Source organism: Maylandia zebra, linkage group LG15, assembly GCF_041146795.1.
Source record: "Maylandia zebra isolate NMK-2024a linkage group LG15, Mzebra_GT3a, whole genome shotgun sequence".
NCBI classification, from domain to species: domain Eukaryota; kingdom Metazoa; phylum Chordata; class Actinopteri; order Cichliformes; family Cichlidae; genus Maylandia; species Maylandia zebra.
This window is the reverse complement of record NC_135181.1, coordinates 20,553,313-20,576,367: the sequence shown is the minus strand read 5'-3', so window position 1 is coordinate 20,576,367 and position 23,055 is coordinate 20,553,313. Positions and strand designations below refer to the sequence as shown.

General features: G+C 38.5%; 1 protein-coding gene across 5 annotated transcripts in view; it reads right to left on the bottom strand.

The window, feature by feature from the left end:
- Positions 1 to 22,066, bottom strand: part of fam184ab (family with sequence similarity 184 member Ab) — a 229,571-nt gene extending 207,505 nt beyond the window's left edge. For 2 of the 5 annotated variants that reach the window (XM_076874063.1, XM_076874065.1), the window contains exon 1: positions 21,361 to 22,066. In XM_076874063.1, coding sequence (XP_076730178.1) covers positions 21,361 to 21,522 — 162 coding nt within the window. In that variant the 5' untranslated portion in view covers positions 21,523 to 22,066. The remainder of the gene's footprint in view (positions 1 to 21,360) is intronic. The other 3 variants (XM_076874062.1, XM_076874067.1, XM_076874066.1) reach the window with 3 other exon arrangements.
- Positions 22,067 to 23,055: the final 989 nt, after the last annotated feature.

Here is a 23,055-nt window from a genome sequence, read left to right as displayed (position 1 = left end):
AGGTCTACCGCCTTATGTGACAACAATTTAAACGCGTTAATCATACTTCCTCACCTCGAGTACAAAGCTATGAATCTGTTCTGACTTCAGATATAGTCCAATGAAGATGCTGGTGTCAGTGTTCAGCACAGAAAAGCTGTTACGAACCCGTGTAGCACAAGTAGTGATGTATGAATGGGACGATCGTTATAAAGAGAGTGTTAAAAATAGCACAGCACCGGGTCCCTCTGGAAACTGCATGGCTCGTTCCCTCTCTTTCCTCATCTTTCTTCTGCTCTGTTTTGCTCACACAGTCACAGCACACTGAATTCCATTAGAAGAGGCATCAGTGTCTGTAGCACTTGTAGCCTGCAGCTTCTTTCTCACGCATATTCGGTGTGTGTGTGTGTGTGCGCGTATGCCTATGATGTCACTATTTGTTGTATTTTAGACGCAATGGGACTGAGTGAACCCTCTTTAAACAGTGCGGAGGAACAGAGTACTAGTCTTTATACTAAAGGTTGTAGATTAATGCCTGATAAGAATTATTTTAAAAGACAGCTTCTCTGGTGAACAAAGAAAACACACACTTCAGTTTTTCTGTGGGTTTAACATTGGGGGGGTCGTGGTGGGACCTGAATTGCAGCCTGGTCTCATAGCAAAATGTGAAACAAAAACCAAAAAACCACAAAAACATATTTATGGACTCAAACTGTCCATTTGTTTGCTTGCTTTTTGTGTGAGTCACCATGACATTGAAACTAATGTATCTAAATTAAGTTTTGTGTTTGCATCATGTAAGTTGCCTTGACTTTTCAGCAGGGACATATCACCATGGCAACCAAGAAACCTTTAAAAGAAGAGGCAAAGCATGAAGCTTTCGCCAAAATGATCCACAAATTGGAATTTTTTCACTATTACAAGTGAATAATATAAATGCGCTTGGAAAAATGTTCAGGGGCATTTAAAAAAAAAAATAGAAGAATGTGCGTCCAGAAACCCAAATCGGCAGATTAAATGTTGTGGCTAACAGCTGGGAGGGGCTAGCAGCTACAGTCAGCAAGAGTAAAGACACATGGAGGATAGCTTTTTATTTCATTTCCTTCTTTCTTTTATCATAAGTTTTATACAGATGGTATAGTTGTTGGCACAGTCGTGTAATAAGTGAAAGACAGCTAGTGTAAAAATCAGCCAAATGAAAACATGTGGGGCTACCTGCTGTGGGGACCCCTTGGGAATAAGGGAATAGCTAAAAGTAGCAATAAAAAAACAGGCCACTTTAAACTGATATAAAGGCATACTTAATATTAACAATGATTTAGTGATATTACTGTAATTAAAAACATTTTAATGTCAATTAACTATTTTATTAGAACAAAATAACCATGATAGCTGTACTTTGCAACAATGCTCTACTTTTGGACTTTCAGACTCCTTTACACACTCTTTATTTCAGTTTTTTGAGTTCAATAAATCCACACTTGTTCCAATGAATGAGCAGTTGTAATCTCATTATTAACCAAAAAAAACATAATTATAAAACTTGCCATAATTGAGTGATATGCAGTGAAACCACCCGAATCCCTGTGATACAGATTTTTTGTCATGCCGCCCAGCACTCGAGGAATGTCAAGCTGGAGGGAAAACTGATCCACATTACACAGTCATCCTTTTAACATCTACTGCAGCAGTTAGGCTGAGATGCTCTGCACATAGGTGTGTGTTTGTGTGAGCACGCCTGTGATATAAGATAAGATAAGATAAGGTGATATAAAAGACAAGGGTGAGATGTCGTAGCTCACATACAGAGGTTTTATCAAAACAAGCAGACAGATAAAAAAGCATCAGAGAGCTGAAGGGAAGCGGTGCCGTGGAGTTAACACGAGGCAGGCGAGCATTCTGCTGAAGTGGTAATAAGCTGCGAATCCACAAATGACTGTCCACATATTGTGTCAGTGCAAGCAGAACTGACACCAAAAGGCTTTGCACAATGTCCCTGGCTGTGCTCAGCCTGGCATTCAAAAGCTGAACATTGCTGAATACATGTTGGACTCAGAATGTTCATCAAGTTTAAAAAACTGCAAATATCCTCCCACCTAACTTGAAAGTGTTTAAAGTTTGTCTGTTGTACTTAGTGTTTTGTATGTAATGTTCTTCTTGTCTGCATGCTAATTAAAAAAAAGAATAGGAAAATAATTTTTCTGAAATGGCAAGCACAGAAACTCACAGGACAGTTAATGTTTCACTTCAACTCTTTCTTTTAGCAATGACAATCTAAAACACTAAGATTGTATTAAGTGTGTTTCCCTTAAACTTATGTAGAGCACTTTTACTGTGGTATATTAAGTTATATTTATAGGTCCTATATATGCTCCGAAGAAACCTTTTCACTATAAAGCCACGATAGCACATTTCATTTTACACTAGTGTTTCATGAATCCATTCGCTACCAGAAGAAACTATATCTCTGTGTCCTGCAGGCATCATTTATGCACGTTCAGTTTATTCTTTTTCCATTCTCCTGTGTCCTTGGCACTAAACCAGTATATGTGTAATACCTTTTGAATTCAGTCTACTCATTAAGTACACCCTAACTACACCCTGATTGATTGACTTTCCCTAAGAGCAGTTCCTCAGCGATTCCTGTTAATTAAATGTCTATTTTCTGTGTATGAATTGCTACGTGCATACTGTGTGATGAAAGCTCCCAGCAATTCAGTACGGAAAGAATAAAAAAAGCTACTGTGCTAAAACCATGTGATGCAGATAGTTTGTTTTTGGATATATCATTATTGAACATTCATTACTCTTGACTGTGGAAACTCTGTGAAAGTGTTTGTCTTTCATTTCTCAGGATCACTTTGTGAACCTTTTTGACCTTTCAGCTCCAAAATACCAAGTTTATACACCATCTTCCAAGCTGAGCAGAACTACTGGAAGCATTAGAGAAACTTGGGGGAAATACACCACATCATTCCCAAGCCAGAAAACGGGCATAATCTCTTCACTGTGTCCTGGCTATGCCCTGGGGTTTCCTCTCAGTAGGATATGCCTGAGCTCACTTGGAATGTGTCCAGGCTTTCCTAGTCAGATGCAACAACTAGCAACTAAAACAGTGGTTATGGGTGACACATTTGTCACTGTTAGTAAGCCCAGCAACATTAACACAGCCCCGTAACTATGTATACCGGCACACTGGACTCAGTGCCATGTTCTCCTGCACGATCGGTATCATATTTAGAAAAAGTAATTCAGTCCAGGAATAGAAGGTAGAAACAGGGAGTCAAAACAGGAAACAAAGCCGTCGCTGATCTTTTTTTCTTTTCAAAGTTCTCGACAGACCGTCTCATCATCATCCAGCTGTTGAAGGAAGCCCCTCTCTATCACTTTTGCAGTGATATATAATTAAAATGCTGGTAAGGATGTGCATGCTTGTACACTCATTTTCAACAACAGCAAGCATAAACCGCTGATTTTAGACATCCTTCAGAGGAAGCTAATTTCCACCTCTTGTATCTGCAATCTTCTGGCCACTACTCCCAGTTCATGGCAATAGGTGAGAAAAGCTCACACAGTATATATCCACAGCTTTGCTTTCGTGCTCAGCTCTCTCATCATCACCACAGACTAGTACAGGTTCTGCATCACTGAAGATGCCATGCTGACCCATCTGTCAATCTGTCACTCGTTCACACTTATAAACAAGAGCTCAAGAATAAAATGTTTTAAAATAAATAAAATATCAGAAGTCAAGCCAACAATTCTGATTACAGCTTCTCAGTGTTTACTTCCTGCTTTTCTCGCTTTTATTTGATAACAAAGCTGTACATCATTACCAAATATGCTTTAAATTGGGTAATATAATCATTAAAAAAAGAAAAATATCCTGACACGAAAGTCACATTCATCCAGTTTGACTCAGTTTCCTGTGTGAACTGATTGGAAACAGCAAAAACAAACCTTGCATTTGGCTTCAAGGAGCTAGCAGAGGTAGTCTATGGACAAAGTATGGCCATCTTATCCTTTGCTTGTTTAGTAATGCTTTCTCAAGATGTATGAAAATATTTAATCTGAGTCCCTCATGAACTTTATATGCTACATGAAGGTCAAACTGAAGCTTTAGCCTTGGGCTTTTTGGCTTATTGTGAAACTATTAGCATAATTCAATATAACCATTTATCACTTGCTTTCATGTTTAAAGTAAACACAACTTAACCAAGAACCTTATAAAGGTAAAAAACACAAACTCCCCTACTATTTAAGAATATTTAAATCTATTTATAAATCAAAGAAAAATTAGGCTAACAGCTTACCATCCCAATATAACAACACAAAGCTGAGAATAAAGTAATCAATGAATGTAACATGATTCTATGAGTGAGCTGCATTGTGCCTATTCTCTTTAAGAATCTCCATCCTCTCTGCTATTTTCTGAGATAGTTTTGTAATGTTGGCAGTTGCCATCACTGAATCAGGCTTTTCACAGTCTGAAAGGGAATATATCCTCTTCTACATTTCTAGCATAGCCAACAGGAGCTCCTTCTCACTGACCCCCCAACCCCCAAAAGAGGAGTGATTACTCAAGTCTTTCTAAAGCCATAAAACAAAGCACTGAGGAGGCACAAAAGTCTAGTTTCCTCTCAGACCACTCTGAATTACAATACTAAAATGTTATGGTGTTTTTGCTCAATGATACCATAAAAATGACTGCCTACTCTAGCTTTAAATAAGGGCCCTCTACACCATGGTAGGTTTTTCATTGTTCATAAGAGACAGGCATTGTGTTTTACATCAAAATATCGCACTTGAATTGATTAACAAAATAATAATAATTGTTTTGCAAATGGAATTTGTTCATTAACATGACTAGCAGGGTATTAGTAAAAATAAACTGTAAAAATTAATAGAGAAATCATGACAGAAAAATTCATGACTTAATGTATTGGATGTTTTTCCTTCCCACGGTGGAAGTTTAAGTCACATTCTTCCTTCATGTTTGCAATTACTCACCAAGTCTGTGGTTCAGTTGCTGCATTTTACTTTAATTAGTGCTGACATTTCTCACTTTTTAGCATTTTAACCATTTGCACATAAAAGCAGTTTGATGTTTTAAAAAAAGGAAACTTGTACTTGGCATTGATGGCACAGATGGTGTCAGCTGTTTGGGCTATAAAGGTGGTGTATTTTGTGCTTTAAAAGTACAGAGAGCAGTGAAGCAGCAGCATGTTCTACAGTGATTTCGCTTTTAGTCTGTCAGCTGCCCTAGGCAGAGATGTGCCCTTATCAACAACATTTCTTTCTGGATAAACGAGGTTGAGCTATATTATTTTCCTCTGTTAATGGTTTTATTTTTTGTCATTTTTGGCTGATTAAACAGGTAGATTGTATTATGAAATTCTTCTATAAACATGCTCAATAAATTAAAACCGGTTACAAATCTTGTACTTTCTACCTCAGCATTTCAGTTTAGAGCTTTACTGCAGCTAAAGTACATATCTAATGCTGCAATCTTCCACATAAACAAGAAAAAAGGGACCAAGAGTGAATTAAAGGAACATTTAAATTCCTGTAACACACAAAGAGGCAAAGAGAAGCAAGGTAGGCATTTGTAGAGAAAGAGCTTTATTGATTGAACATAAACCACCCCTCAGAAAACTGACTGATATAAAAGGAGCAACGCTGAGTCATGGGGTTGTCAAGATGTCAGCAAAGAAAGGCCAGAGGACTGTGCAGATAGATGGAAATATGTGGAAATGATCAGAAATATACTAATAAGTTATGAACAAACAATTTCCCAAAATTTGGTTAATTTATTAGTGAACATATTGTCTCACAGATTGTGATTCAATCATTTTGGCTCTACTTCTGTCTTTATAACAGATTCCAAATTAAAGTTTGGCCTCAATAATTCCCTAATGCGACTTAAAAGCTATAAAAAGAGCTGGAAATGTTGATGAACTGGTGTCAAATTGTTTTTCTCTATGTCAATATATGCATTATACATATACATTACATAGGAAGATTCATCCAATTTAAATTAAATTTTCTTTACTGGGATAACTTAAGTTTCAAGTTACTACCGTATTATGTCCTTTATCCCATCGCTGTTGACTACTGGCCATAATATCCCCTGAGGGATTGGTTTCATCTTATCTTAATAGGAGGACAGACTGAAGACTGGGTGAAGTCATGGCGAGCCCTGCTGTTGTTTGGATGTCCTTTAGCTTGAGGGAAGGACAGACTGATAAACAGAGACATGGAGAGAGGATGTGAAGAAGAGAGGAGTAAACACAGGCCTGCCAATTTTAGAAAGAGCCAAGAGGGGCATGGTCTTCAGGAGAATAAATAAAAGTGCAAAACGAAAGAGCAAACAGCAACTGAAGAGTGAATATTCAATACTAACGTTTATGTAAAGATTACAGCGTAATATGAATAACAAATCATTTGAAGGCATCAAATTCACATGTCACAGTATGCAGGTAGTTCTCTTCTCTGCCTTCAGATTGAAGACACATCACCAAAGAAGTATACAAGACATTAATGGATTATTAATGATTAAAAAAATTATATAGAAGTGAGCAGCAAAAGGACATTTTTGGGTACTTACAATAATAATGTGTTTTTCCCACTTTTTGAGTAGTAGTGTACCACGTTTCTGCTGCTGATGCTGCTACTGTTTGGCATAATTGGGTGTTACAGGGATTAGGGATGGCCACGATTTTCCAATAGAAGTGGACAGACTAGAAGAACTGGTCACTTTTTTACCATTGATCCACAGGTCTACTAACTCACCCAGTCTGTGTTTTCTGTTTAAACTTGCTCACCAGTCTCACCTACTATTACTCAAGTTGATGTTAAAAAAGACGCTTATCAGTCTTCTCTTAAATAAATAAATTAAATTAAATAAGTTTAAAAGAACAGGTCTGAACTATTACACCCAATACAGTTTGAACTATTTCATTTTGAATTGGGCCACTTTTACACATATATTCTTTGAACACTGATAATAATTCAGATCCACAGTAAGAAAAAAAGAAGTAAACACTACACTCTTGTATAAGCCAGATACTTAGCAAATAATCAAATATATCTGAAAGAAACTTACTTCAGCAACAAACTTTAAGAAAGACATAACTGCAAAAGTGAAAGCAATAACAGTTTTTTTTATTGTTGAGCAATCATATGCAAGCCACTGCCCTCAGCTATTTCTATGAGCTTATACCCAAATGATGCACACGGTGAGAAGGAGAGGGTAACTGCCAGTGTTAGGCCCATCTCTCCCATCAGTGAAGAGAAACAGAACCCAGTGAGTAAAGATGGATCCCTGGTGGCCGAGTAGGCTCACGCCGCTGCCAAGAAAAGAAGAGAAAGTCGAAGCAGACTTTAGCCTCGAAAATCCTGATGCTTGCTTGCTACTGACAACGTCTGCCAAACAGCTCCCTTTTCTTGTTAAGTGCGTGGGCTGGTGTCAAGTTAGTAGGTCTTCACTTTGTAGTGGCTTTCAGTCAGTACTGTTGATTCCCACATCAATTTAGGGCACTGATGAACACTTTACACTTTATGTAAATATGTCAGACGGTCTTTTCTGATAAACCTTTATTCTAGTCCGTGAATTTGAACTGAAATAAACAGACACAGAGGAATGCAGAGGAAATAAGTCTAATAAAAATTACAGTTGTTGTGGAGAGGAAAAACTGGCCCACAGTTGTCATCACTGATGGATTATACACAGAAATCCAGCCCATGAAATGCACTCATGTGCAAAGGTGTGTAGCTTTATTTCTTTTTTCCACATCAAAGCTGTAAGTTATACAGATCCATACAACTGATTGCTCCTTTATTCTGCAGCATTTTATATCTTTCAGAATCTATGTGCTTTTGGCTAAGATACTCTTTTAAAATCTCTGGGACTGGTGCTTTGTCAATATAATGAATTAAAAGACATTGCGCAAATATTTCACTATATATATATATCATCAAGTAAAAAGCAAATATAGTCCCTCACCAATCAACAGAGGAGAATAAAAGTTAGGAAAAAGAGCTGGCCAGGCTCAGTGGTCGCCAGAGTGAAATACAATGAAGCAAGTTCAATATGGTTTTATCTATGTTAGGGGGCTTGACAAAATCTAAACCCCCAGTCTGAGATAAGAATTATCACAATGGTGGTTATCATCTTTCTCTGCTAAACCTTTGTGCTTCAGGCTCTGTGTGCGGTCATACGAAACGAGGCTTTGATGCATCATTCGACTGTTGCAGAAAACAGAGTGCTGCCTACTGCAGCCTCAGACTTCAGCAAAAGAATGTGTGACAAAGATCTATTCAAAAGTAAATAAAAAGCCAAATAGCAATATTGCTTCTGCAAATAAGTAAAGAGAATGATGCTGTGAGAAGTCTTAGATCTTCACTAATTCACAAATGAATAGCTGTTACAGCAGAACGCTTTAGAAATGTGAAACTTGAGCCATTTAAACATTAAAGCTGTTCATTGATGTTTGACAGTCTGATGAAGGGGGAAGTGGGAATAACTTTAGTTTGTGGACAAGTCAAAGCAGTGTAAAACTTTACTACTTATGAGTATATTAAGTATAAAAATATATTTCTACATTACTAAACGAATACATGTACAGTTTGTGTCCCTGTGAGCTTGTACCAGGGCTTGATTTGGTAGTGTTAGTCAGGTGATGTTCAGCAGGTGGCAGGTGTTCTTACTGGAGAGAAACTGGATCGCACGTAGAGCAAAATGTCATCAACATAATTCCTGAAAAACTGCCACTTAAATGGTAAATGGCCTGCATTTGTATAGCGCTTTATCTAGTCCCTAAGGACCCCAAAGCGCTTCACACTACATTCAGTCATTCACACACTGGCGATGGCAAGCTACATTGTAGCCACAGCTGCCCTGGGGCGCACCGACAGAGGCGAGGCTGCCGGACACTGCTCTGCCACCTGAGCTACAGCCACCCCACTTAAAACCAATTTTAAACTAAAACTGACTCCGGATCAGGTCATACGCTCAGCATAAGTTACCATGGTGATCTAACGGCTGAAAACTCTTTGACAACTGACTTTCTTTTGCTTTAGGTATCATTAATTTAAACTTTTCATTATTGTATTGATTTATTAATTAATTTAACTTTCTTGGTTATCATCTAGATATCTTTATTGTTATTTCCTTCATCCCCCGGTCCATTTCAGGGAATACAACACAAGGTTATAAAACAAGAGACAACTACAGTTCAACAATTACCTACCTTCTTAGGTTAGCAAATACTCCAGATAATACTATGCTGGTAAATATATCATACCAACATACTCCAATACTCCATATACTCAGTGTAGAAATGTTTACCACAATTTCAATTCCAGCTCTAATGATGTGGTTTTTGCTCTACATCTACAAACACAATCAGCTCTGCGCAGCTGCTCTGGCCCACAAGCTGCTGCCTTTCAATATGGCCACCAGAAGGACTGTTACATCACCTGAAAGCCCTCACAGTGAAAACAATCCTGTGCAGAGCACGCCTTGTTGCAGGCAATTTGTGACAAAGCAATGATGGATTACATCCTTTTGGGCCATTACTGGTTCATGGAAGTGAAAAAAATATTGGTGCGAGGTTGTTTCCTGGCATGTTTTTTACTCTCTCTGCAAAAGTTGAAATTTTACTGAGTTGAGATTTCTTTTTTATAGTTGAACAACGATGCAATGTGGACAAATTATGGAAACACACCATTGACAACATTGACGAGGACTGTTTCTTTTTTGCCTCTCTCTCTTTTTATTGTTAATTTTTCAGATGTCATAAATGCTGATACTAATTTATCAAACAAATGTTTCTTAGCGAGGGTTCGTCCACTTTGTTTTCAACTTAAACTTAAATGAATCAGGCCAGTTATGCCAAACCCTGATACGCTTACTTGTTCTCCTCAACAATAACACAGTGTGTAATGGTATTCAGTTGCAGTTGAACTCTAAGCTTAAAAAGTTATCTAAATGATTATCACAATAGATAAAACTTATTTTTCTTTGATTGACTGACAAATACTTACACCTTAACAATTTTTATTATATTCAGCTGGCCTAATAAGCTCAATGTCACCTTCAAAAATAAAAATACAACACATGTGAATTGAAGCAACAAAAAGACTTTGTTACTCCATAAATTGTCATACAATAAATGCCATTTAAACCTTAAAATTTCCAAAAATCTTATATGAACATTAGTCATCCAGTGAATCAGTGAGGCAGGTCCCACTGCAGCTTTTACAGGCTTCTGAGTACAACCCTGCCACACTGCGCTGGAATGAGTTCTCACATCAGACATCTCATAACAGTAACAATAAAAACACACCGACTGTGTTTACAGGCAAACCTTCATCATATTGGAGGTGGAAGACACTCTTCTCCTCTTATGAGATTTTCCACAAAGACAGCTGAGTGTTTGTTTGATATATCAGGGGTATGTAATGACCAATTGTGCACCGGTGTTGCGCCGCGTCTCGCCTGTTGCTGCGACATGAGTTGCTGCAGCGTCAGCCAAATAAATCGGGGCAGAAAAGACGAGCAGCGATGTGGCTTCTGGCTGTCCAAAGGCAGAGGAAACAGTCAAGGTCAAACATTAAGAATGACTCATCAAATTACCCTCCATGTGCACCTCGCGACGCCATAAGCCACATGTGTGTACATCCAAGAACGTGTCTGTGTGTGTGTGTTCAAATTCAAATTCAAATTTTATTTGTCACGTACACAGTCATACACAGTACGATATGTAGTGAAATGCTTGGACAACTGCTCGTGACCTAAAGAAAACAAAAAAGGAAAAGGCTATGAATAAAATAGTGTGCACAGTTTTGTGTGTGTGGGTGCGTCTGTGTGTCAACAGGCATGTCGGCAATGCTTTATTTGTTCTGGATAGTGCTTCAAGCCAATATGCTCCCATCTCACCCCCTATCTTTGTGCTCAGCTCCCTGTATGTTTGTGTTTCAGTGTAAGTGTGAGTGTGTGGGCGTATCTTAATGAAATCTGACAGAGAATTGTGACAATCAGTGAAGGAGCATCCTGCAGAGGTTAATAAGCTGTACTCCTCACAGCAGCAGCAGCAGCAGCATGCCGCTTTTCTCTCTCTCTCTCACACACACACTCACACACACACACACACACACACACACACACACACACCATTATCCCTGTGTTTTCATTCTCCCAAAATTATAGTTAGAAATCACAAAGCTGAAATTCATGGCCAGTATCTTTAGCGCCCTATAAGAGCCAATCTTCTTTGTTTGTCACCTCAAGAAAGTAGTCTGAAAGGATACCGCGGCTGCTCCTTGGAATGTTTTCTGAGACAAACAGCAGCTTGTAATCAAATCCCACTTCCATCCTTACAAGATCTGAACTAGGACTTGTGATTTGGTGTGGCACTCAACGGAATAACACACAGATAGACTTTAACTTAGGTAGTTCAAACTGAGCTGTCAGAGGGACATCTCCATTCAAGTCAGTAATTACTTAAATTCTGGATAGATTAAGACTCTTTTCTAACTAAAAACCCCGAGTTAAACTGATCAGTAATTTTCTAAACAGACTTTGTGAACTGCATTGCTGACTGCATTTTGTTTGCCTGTTTACTCTGCATTCGAATCCTCTGGTACAATGTCATTGTAGGACAACCGTGTCTCCTGTGGCATATACAAGGTAGAGAAAAACAATCACCAGAATTTGCTGAATTCTCAACCAATTTTCAAATAGACTGGATGGCATAAATCATTAAAAGAACTTTTTCATTTGCCACAGATCCCTGGTGCCACATCATTTCAAGAATCCAAGGACAGAGTCCAAAGACTTAACTCCTACCTTCTTCTCCTAATCACATTTCCTTGATGGAAAAGTAATGAGGTCATTGAAAAGTGTAAAGGAGAATTAATAAGCATTTGTGGGGGGAAAGGGAAGCAAAGTGCTCAGAATGATGAGATCAGAGTGGAGATGACTGGCCATAAAGCATGGCCACATTTAGAGAAAAGCAAAATACAGCATATCAGCACAAACACTGTGAGGGATGGGGTGATGACCGATGCACCTTGCGGATATTGAGTCGACCATGAACTCCTATGTACACCAATACATTCTTGAATCAATGTTAGGCCATCTGTCTAACAGCTTATTGTATGTCCGGCTAAAACTGGGTCATGCAACAGGACAATAATCCAAGCACAGCAGCAAATCACAAGCAACACAAAGACTGTAAGAGAAAGGAGTCAAGGTGCTGCACTGGTCTAGTCAAAGTCCAGACCTCAACATGCCTGAAATGCTGTGTCAGAACATTAATACAGCTGTGCATAAATGAAGGTTCACGAACTCCCTGAGTGGTCCCTTGGACCACTGTGAGCAATAGCAGACGTGTGCACTGTGGTCACGCCAGCATCGAATCCATCCAAGTTACATGGTTTATTAAAATAATCAAATTACAGCATTGGACCTTGGACCACTGTGAGCAATAGCAGACGTGTGCACTGTGGTCACGCCAGCATCGAATCCATCCAAGTTACATGGTTTATTAAAATAATCAAATTACAGCATTTACATTTATTTTTATCATAACTCTGGTTTTACGTGGCCTATCAACACAATTTAAAAACTGGTATAAAGTCCACACTTTTTTCGTCAATTGTTCCGTCTGTCCTTCTCACATCTCCAATGGTTGTACATGTTGTCATTAACGTGTCGGCACATAAGGACGCTGTCATAGTCTGTCAACGTATATACGAATGTGAATCGCATTATTGGCTGGACTATGGGATAAGGTTCTAATCCCATACGGGAGCCGCCAGTCACTTACTGACTAACACTGCAAAACAGAATTGTTAAAGTTTTAATTTAAATTTCAATTCAGGTTCGATTTTTTTTTTTGTGCGCAACGCAGATTTTCTGTGCACAGAGACTGTGCCAGCAGTGCACAGCTTAGAGGGAACATTGGCGGCCACCATTCTTGGAAACTGGAATTGGCTGGGCCGCGCTATGAATTCTAGGATATGGTGGGCCACGAAGGACACACCCAACCCATCCTTCAAAATCGGGGAAATGAAGGACGCATTTGTCGGCCGCATTTGAAGGAGTCGACGAATTGGGACAGCCTTCGTCGCCTGGCTGTGACATAATCGGCCTTCAAATGCGGCCTCCGAAGGATGCAGCCGACGTTTTGGGACACAGCTTTTATAGACACCCGTGTTCTTCACTCCAGGCAACAGCTCAACAAGAAACAGATTTTATTACAGCACTATAATATTCATGTTACATGAGCTGAACCATCAGGCAGGGTGTCGTTATGACTTGTGGGACTGCATTATCTCCTTTCTTTTTATTAAGAATGGCCCAGTGTATTCTCTGCTGAATGAGGTAATAAAGGAAGAATTGAAACACCTTTCCTACGTTTTTAGAGAATTCAACCAGCTCTTGGTACAACTGCCACACAGATACTTCCAGGTCACTTCACTGAGTTGGGAGTAGAATTCAGTTTATTTAAAAGGACGTTATCCAGGTTTTAATCATGCAGCCTCTGCTTTGTTGTCCATATTTAGAGCAGCTATGCTGAAATAACAGTATCAAATGGATGCTAATTGCTACAGCTAATATGACCATTATCAGGAGAAGCAGCAGTATCAAGTCTTTAAGTCGATAAAGATTAGTTCATCATTGAAATATATTTCAATTTGAAATCTTCTTACTTGTTTAAAAATCTGTGTGCACAGTATCAGGCTTTAAAATCCCAATCAGTAAGCAGTACTCTATTCCCAGATCTGGACTCATGTTGCTCTGACCATCTGCGCTCTAACCCTGCCCCGGCTACACAGATCACTGCACTACCACCCCTGGATTATGGCATCAACACACGCACATGCTGCTGCCAAGTGATGATAGTGTATTTATCTTTTCCTGCGTTGTCTTCAGTGCAGTCACTAAATACAATAACAAGGAACAATAACTGGAAATTTCTACAAAAGAGAAAAAATTCCATCTTTTATCTACCATGAGTACTTCTTTCTGTAGTACTGAACAGACGCTTGGCCACAATGTGAAATAAGGGAATAGCGGGGAATATAAAATTAGAAAACTACTAAGCCTCAGATTGTAGAGCAGCTTGTGTGGATCTTCTCATCTTTTCTGAGTTGCTTGTAAAGAAGTCTCACTAGGGAGGAAAAAAATGTAATTAACAAATTTCTCTATGGATATGTCTGAGTCAGAATATCATTTAATCAGAGCATAAAACCAAATCCTCTTATCATCTTATGTTGGACCTTGTTTAGTGTCTATACGTGATACAGACAATATAAAGCAGTGTATATGTTGCATACTTTTGTGGAGTCATCGTGAATTATGATTACAGTTCCTATTCCAACGCCATAGAGATCCATATAAAAGAAAAAAGCACAAGTATAAAAAATAGCAAAACCTTTTCTCTATTCAAACTGTTACTTTTAAAGCAGCCATCCACAACCTTTAGACTGCCATCAAAACTATAGTCCATCAAAACTTGAAACCACATAACCAAAGATAAAGCATTTCTCTCTGGGGTTTTTTCATTGATTGATTTGGACATCTTTTGGTGATCTGTCTGTTAAAGCTGATTCTCCAAGCATGTATTTCTTGCACTTGATAGCTACCACTCTATTTAAGTTATTTCATGCCTCTGACAGGAAACGATGAGTTTAGAACTAAAAGTTGGTCAGAAAATGAAGAATATGTATCATTTTCAAATCGTGTTTTTCTTTTAATTTTTTCTGATTCGTTTTAAAGTGAAAATACTGCTTTTTTTCAGCCCAGAAATATCTTTAAGATAAGGCTGTGCCATATCAAACTGTCCATGGTAACACCACTATACATTTTGTATAGTGGTGTTACCATGGACAATGCATTTCGCATTTCATAACGTGCAAAACAACACAAGCTCAAACATGCCGTAGAGCCACATGTCAACCTCTGATGACGATTTTGTATGATTTAGTAAATCATACTACGATTTAGTAAATGAGCTACTTACAACACAGTACTTTGCAAAATACTCTAGAAAATGTTTCGGGCTAAAGCTGGAAACAACAGCTGGTGATACGTAACCTACAAGTAAGCAAATGACTCGACTGAGCATGGCTGGAGCTCTCTGTAGTTGCATCGATGTGAAGGAAGAGCAAACAGTGGATGGAAATTACTGTTGCTGTTGCATGATGGGAATTCTTTTAGCAGCTGGTTAAAAATCTCAACCCAAGATACAACATCCCAAGGAGAAAATATTTTTCCATTTCAAGCTTTTTTATATGTCTGTATTGTTCAGACTGTTGAAGAATAACAAGGCTAACTTTAACTAAAGTTTTAAGTCGTTCTGTTATAATTTTACTTAAAAACATCAGGTAAAACACTACTAACACTACTTTTGAAGTTACATTTGACTTCTGTATATATTGGTGTCTCACTGCCTTTGCACTGTACCTTGTGGCACTAGAGTCATACTTTGAATCAGGTCACTTGCCATCGATGATACTGGTCCTTGGAAAAGAAGGATGGAAAATGCTCTTCATTTAGTTTGCACTTAATAGCAGCCCTGTTTGAAATTCTTGCATTTCATTTATATGCTACTTAGCACTAATTAGGAGGAACCTGTGTCCCTGCGATGCATCCATATCATTTATGGAGGAAATGTGTTATTTAAGCAAGCTAGCTGTAGCTGGTGGCATACTACTAAACACTCTTGTACAAATGTTCTCACTTCTGGCTCCCAAAAAAAACCAAAACCCCCCAAAAAACTGTAAGTCTGCCCATCTTTTAATTACACTACCATGTTCAGCTGTCATTTTTTTAAAGTACTTCTGGCTATTAAGGGGAAAAAAACAAACAATGGGCAAAATGCAAAAGTAATCAGTGACATCATAGTGTTTACATCTATTTATTTATATGAATGGATTTACCAAAGCTTTAGAAAAATGAGATAATGAATCAGCAGAGATGGTTTGATATTGAGGTAAAAAAAAAAAAAAAAAAACATACTTTTTTTATTTCCTCAAACTATATTTGAAAACATCTTTGCTGAAATGTTTATACACTGATTTGGTGCTGCAGCACCACATAATATGAATTACAAACACCACACACACACACACACACACACACACACACACACACACACACACACACACACACACACACACACACACACACACACACAGTGTCCATGGTATTTCAGTATCTCTGTCTCTTCTGATCCCTTCGTCCAGAAATGCACAGAGAGCTCAGAGGTCTATTTCTGACTCACTTCAACACTAAAGTCAGTCAGGCATTGCAGATGAAACACACACACACACACACAACACACAACACACACACACACACCCTAGGCTAGGTAATACATTTGTTATAAAGCCTTCTCCTGACGATGCAAAATGACATGCTGCCCTCTCTGTTTCCCAGAGCTCTGACAACAAGCAGAAACCTCACTCCTGACTCACTGTGGACAACCTACAAGATCAAGCGTATTTTTTTTGTTATGAAAATCATCAGCCCACTTCTTACAGTACATTGCCCTGAATTATCATTTAAAACTTGTTTCCATAACAGCAAAGCCCCTGCACTGCCTTCTTTTTGACAGAAACACTACAATAAAAAGAAAGCCATCAGAGAGTGTAACTTGTGAAAAAAAAGAAAAATCATGACAGTGAAATCCCAGCAGTACACAAAGGCAAGCAGCTTTGTGGGATTAAAAATTACTGCATGAAGTCTTAAAGAACAGTGCCAACAAGTCTTGCATCACAAATCATGAAATTCAGCATCCCAGGAGAATGGCAATCGATAACTGACTTACTGACTTTGCATGAAATCCCAGCAAAAACGTACAGAGCATTGAAATGATAACACTGCTTCACTGACGCACGCTACAGCTGTCAGCCTGCTCTCATAGCAAAAGTTGAAGTGGTCACGTACAAGCACTGTCTTTGTTCACGTTCACGGACACAAATTCTCACATGTTTTCATGTCAGTCAGCACGACTTTGAGACTGAAATGTATTTTGAGTCTGCGATGCACAGGTTATCCAGACTCCTCAATGGGAAACACTCCATCACGGAAACCACAAATACAAGCTTTAAAACATGCTGCATTTATTACATGTGTTCCTGTATTTTTATTATAACGATTTAACCTGGCAGGAGTTACATATGTTCACATTAAGCAGTTATAGTGTTTAATTATGAGGAGAGCATGCACACCAGCGTGAGCTGATTCTCCATCCCTTGCTGAGATTTTTACTTTCCAAATCCTCATTCACGCATTTAAGACTGCTTCCATGCAGGAAGCAATTCGCTCATCATGCACTGCATTGTTGCTGATGGTTTGTCTCTAGTTTACTCCAGGCTTCACCTGCCAACGTAATCCTGTAATTTATTCAACAGCCTGTAACATGTCAATCGATGGCATGCTTTGCTCTCTGGCTGAAGTTGAGATTTGCCCACTTTGTCTCTCAAGCAATTATTTTGTCTTTGTACGTAACAAAATAATTTATTGTATTATGCAATAGTAATGTAAACTATATAAAGTATTGCAAAATTTTAGTAACTATAAAATAGTTAGGATAACAAAAACAGAATTACAGTAGCACTGTAGCAAGCTGGCTGATGTTATCAGGATTAAAAATCATGACCAGATTATAAAAACGAAATAAGGGAAAAAAGACAAAAGATTTTGAAAAATCATAACTTGTAAAGCAGACACTATAGATTCAGATAATTCAGTTAAAATACGGGACTAAAGAGATGCGTCAGTCGCTCCTGAATCATTCTGTGACAGCGAGCTGGAAATCATCCAGGCAGAGATGTGTCACGAGAGTGGCTCAGAGAGGTTCCAAGGTTGCTATTTATTCCTGAATGCATCTCTCACTCTGCAGAGATCAGCGGTCAGCAGATGGGCCGAATGCTATCAGCCTGTTCCCCTCCCCTGCTTTGTCGTGGCCCAACACAACAAGGCACTGGAGACACGAGGCTCAGATGTGTCGCCTGTGGGAACGTGTGGTGATCATGTGACTTGGCGTATGAAAACAACATCTACTATTGTGTCAGTTGGTGCACACTCACTGGAAATACGGTTTTATCTCAGCCTCTGTTTCATTGCGTTTTAATGCCGCTATGAAATTAGTGCTTCTCCACTTTTTCTTTGAAGACATTTTTTCTTGTACTTCAATATATAGGCTGAAAATGGCTTAATAAAAATGAAATATATGTCATTTTTAAATTCCATGGCATTGTTTCATTAGTTATTTTTCTTATGTTAATGTAAATATTTGATGCCAATCTCAAATTTTTTATTGTAAATGAATTATTGGGATACAGGTGCAGTAAAAATTGTGTAAATTGCTATTTTGTGTTTCCCATCACTGTCTTAAATTCATGTTTTGTTGTTATACTTCCTATACAAGAGCCAACAGTGGCATTAAAGACAATATATCAAGGAGGAAGTGTTGATGAAGAGAAAAAAAAAACAATCTTGTTGGTAAACACATCAAAATATCAGCCGTTTTCTTGATAGACTGCAAGTAAAAATATTTAGTTAAACTATGAATGATCTTATTTTTTAACAGTTTAGCACCTTGAATTGGAATTCTAAATGAAATGGATTAAAAGCTGACTCTCACTGAGAAAATGTAGATTAAACTACTCTGCAGCATCATGCAGGCTTTCATAGAAGTGCCTGATTTAAATGTTTTCTACCCTGTTGCTGACCGATGATCCGTGGTAAGTGTACAGGTGCAGAACTGGAAACAAAAATGGAACTGGAAGTGAGGATTTACCTGGATAGACAATGAAAAAAAAAAACTTTCATGAGTCCTGTCCACTGTGAGGTTAGGTTTATCAACACTATAACACAAAAACTGTAAATTATAAACACTCCAGTGTTTAAACTGGAGTGTGCAGTTTATATACGGCATTAGAGTCCAGATTTTTTAACAGTGATGAAAAGATTGATGTTGTTATTTTTTTAGTGTAGGTTATATTATTTGTTATTTCTATGCTTACTTTTTTAGTAAGCATAGTACTTTTTATGTAATTAATTTTTATACCTCCTTAGAATCCACTGAGCTCTAGCAATTCTAACACTATGTTAAGAGAACATTTTTCATAAGCAAAATATAGTCTGACAACACAATGTTAAGGGGGTTATGTTTAGCTCCTTGTAAACCATCCTAATAATAATTTTGTTGCACCCAAATTTGTCTGCTTCTGTTGTCCAGAATTATGCAAAAAGACAGCATTACTACATAATATTATAGAAATTAATGTTATAGTCTACACATCAGCTTTTCACTGAAAAGAATATATTTGTGCTTTTCCAATATTCTCTGTCCAAGGCACACCAAAGCGTGAACTAAAAAATTAGGACTAACGTCTGTAATCAGTTCTTCTTTTGACTGGGCTGTCAGATGACGGGACACAGCACCTGCACCTAGGTGTCAGAATTAAGGACCTAAATGCAGGACTCCAGGCAGACTAAATATTTAAAAGCAAACCTTTCATGAGGCACGCACAGGAACAGATATAGACACCACAACAAAGACCAAGGGAAAGGGGCAGGACTATTTATACACATAGGGTAATCAAGAAAGTGGAGAGATCTGGAAGGAACGAGACACAGGTGAAGACCAAAAAAAAAAAAAATCACAGCAGAGGAAGTAAAATTCAATTTTAGACACGAGACAATGTTAAATTAGGACATTAAATTCAAAACATGACCATACCCAGGCTGCTAGGCTGAGAGAAGCAAGGTTTTTTGCTTCACAATAAGCTCCACTATCATATACTTTGCCTCCATAATTAAAATAATAGTTAAAATAATAGTTTTTAAAAAAGGTATTGTTGTTTCTTAACATTTCTTTTGGCATTGCAGTAGCCATACACAAAAATGTCTTTTAAACTTAAATAAATGAAATCAAAATGAACATAACTGTTTTTTGGCAGGGGGTCTGTTGGATCTTCATATAAAATACCAAACATTACCATGAAGAAAAATCCCTGTACCTTTAATATTACATAATATTTGAACAAAACTGTGGCAAATAAACACAAAAACTAAGAAGTTAAAAAATGTATGCAAAAAATACAAAAATATTACATGTGAAATTTCCTTTAAATTATTATTAAAAGCTATGCTGCATATTACGATGGTTAATTAGCTACCACGGTCGAAAAGACCCTTTTCTATTTCATTGTGACTTTAAAGAGTCCACTCTGCACTAAGGCTTGGCACACACCTAGCCCAAGGCTGCTGAATTGTTGTTTTTTCGTTTTTTTTAAGCATCCACTCTCTCAGCACAAAAAGAGCACAAATCTTATACTTAGAAGTCAGAGGCAAATCCTCAGAGTATATATCACCAACTCCAGGCATCAAACCCTTCAGAAGCCACCTGGAAACATGTACAAGTGCCTGGTGGACCCCCCAGCTCGATGATAATGACACCCTGGAGCCAGAAACATGTGCTGACATGGAGCCAATGTTTTGGAGACGCCAAAGTTTGGCAAGTGACATAAAAGAACTGATCCCGCTTTGAGGTGAAAATCATTTAAAATGCCCTTGAAAGACCATAGATGCGGGTGGTGTAGAGGAATATCATTCAAGTCTGCTGGTCTAGAGCAACCATATATACTGTAAATGATCTCCAAAATATATACAGTACACTATATAGATACTATGAGGGATCAAAGTTTTCAGGAAGGGTTTAGTTTAACTGCATACAACACTTATGCATGAGAAGTAAAACTAAATGCCGGAAGAATCTGTGCTGCTAAAGATGATTAATGAATGAGATGGCTGATATTGTGATGACCCGCTGCTCGCTTAAAATGCAGCATCCAAGCAGACCTTGGGGCAGCTCGTACCTCCCAGGTAAGAAATCACGCCAAACTCACTAAAATAAAATATCAAACTTTGACGGCTTTTGTATGCTTTTAGATTTCAGTATGCCATGAGGCATTCAGAGCTGCTGCTTCTTTCGGCTCACAATTCAAACACCAAGCAGCATGCATTTAACTTAAATCCAACTTTAACTTCCTTTAAACCAAAGCGATTTACAGCTGTAGTGAGCATATCCTACTTTAGGAGTTAATTATTTTTTATCAGACGAATAAATGTTGCCTTAAATGGACCCCGAAAGTACAAGAACACCCAGGAGATCCACTAAAAAATGTCAGTCTTGTTGTGCTCGTTAGACATGTAAACCGACACAAGTTTAATTGCTAAACGGGCAAATTTCCAATGGAGTTTGGTGCCCAGTTCTCACACCAGAACAGCAGGTACAGGGTCTTACCCAAGGGTTGAAGAGAGAGTGCAGAGGAGGCCTCCTAAAAAAGGATCCTTACCTTTGTTAGCTGTGCTATCTTCTTGCTCATCTTCAGGTGTAGGTCTTGGGTATATTCCATGGCGATGCCGGACTGAAAAGACATGCTGGATGCCGAGGATGTGCTAAATTTCCCCTGACCGGCAGGGCAGTAGCGCTGCTGCCAACCCGACCCAGTCGCCATCTTCACGATGATGCCTCAGATGCTCGAGAAAGATATGGGCAGTAATTACAATAATAAACTGGAAGGTGCTAATGAGCGGTGTGTAGGACTGGGACTGTGGAGGATTTATGTTTTTGCCGAAAAAAAAAAATCAGAAATATGAAGCCTTTTGAGCCCACAGACTGTTAAGAATTGGTTTCATTTTTGCTTCTGTCGGGGTAATAGTACACCAGAGGGGTGAAATGAGTAATTTTAAGGTCCGGAAACATGAGCTACTACCATCTTGTCCGTTATGCGTCCGTTTTCAGCGGGTCCAGTCTGCTGTCACCTGGCGCTGATGTGCAGCCGTTTCCAGGGAGCTGGTTGGCGGGTTGGCTCCCGGTCGGTCACCTTGATACAGAAATTTGTCAGCGGCAGCCGTTAACAGTGATTCCTCCTCGGTACATTCCGGCTACACTGAGGAAGAAGTGAGTAGAGACTGGGGTTATGTGTGTGTGAGCGTGTAGGACAGGCTCGGCGGTTGGCTGCTGCTCCTCTGTTGCCATGGATCACCTCAACAGTTTATGCTGCATTCACGTAGGATGGGAGCAGCGCTGCATTCACGTGCAGTCGGACAAAACGAAACGTGCTCACGTACAGCTTGCCAACACCAAAATACGGTTACTATAACTAACTACGCTAAAAGTAGGTGTCCATTTTAGTTAACGGAAATAAAAATAATATCGTTTACGATTTTTCGTTCTTAAAATATAACAAAAATGAAATAAAATATAGAAGAAATGACGCTGATCGCCTAAGCAGCCTTTGAGGCTTTGATTCATTACTTTATTGAGACGTGTCAACAGCTTTTTAAAACTTCACAGGCTTCATTGAAACTAATCTGAATCCAAAGCATAAAGTAGAAATACAATCTAATTAGGCTTTAAATTAGGCAAAACCAAAAAAAAAGTCTTTTCACTGCATGCCAAAGCACATCTTGACTCATATTTGCAGATGCAGATATAAGTGCCTTATGTTGTCTACGGTTCTTATTGATTTCCAACTAAGCTTTTGCCTCTTTAGCATTAGTTAACTTTGGACAACAACTGATGCACTCATGATTAAAAACAATTTACCTTTCCATTTCGTTTGTCTGTTTGTTCTCTTGTTTTCTTTCTCCACAAAGTGATCCGTTATTACCACCCGCCATAGTTTATCCTTTTGGCTGTTGTTTGGCTGATGCTAAATCCCATCATCTGGAGTTGCCTTGAGGCACACAATTGGAAAACCACTTAAAAATGTAAAAAGTAAAATGGAAATGGAAAATTAGAAAGTGCATAGAAACGCAGTTACACCCAAGATGGGTCTGAAGAAGTCATAAAAGTCTTTTATTTTAGTGGGCTGCAGAAGGCACAGGCTGATTTTCATGACTGCACTTTTTTAAATGTCTTTTAAAAATGCACATATATCTAAAAGTCTTGGAAAGTCTGTTTCACAGGCATCCATGACAACTGTATGACAACTCAACAGCTGAAGAGACAGTTTAATATTTTACTACTTATCCCATACACCCAG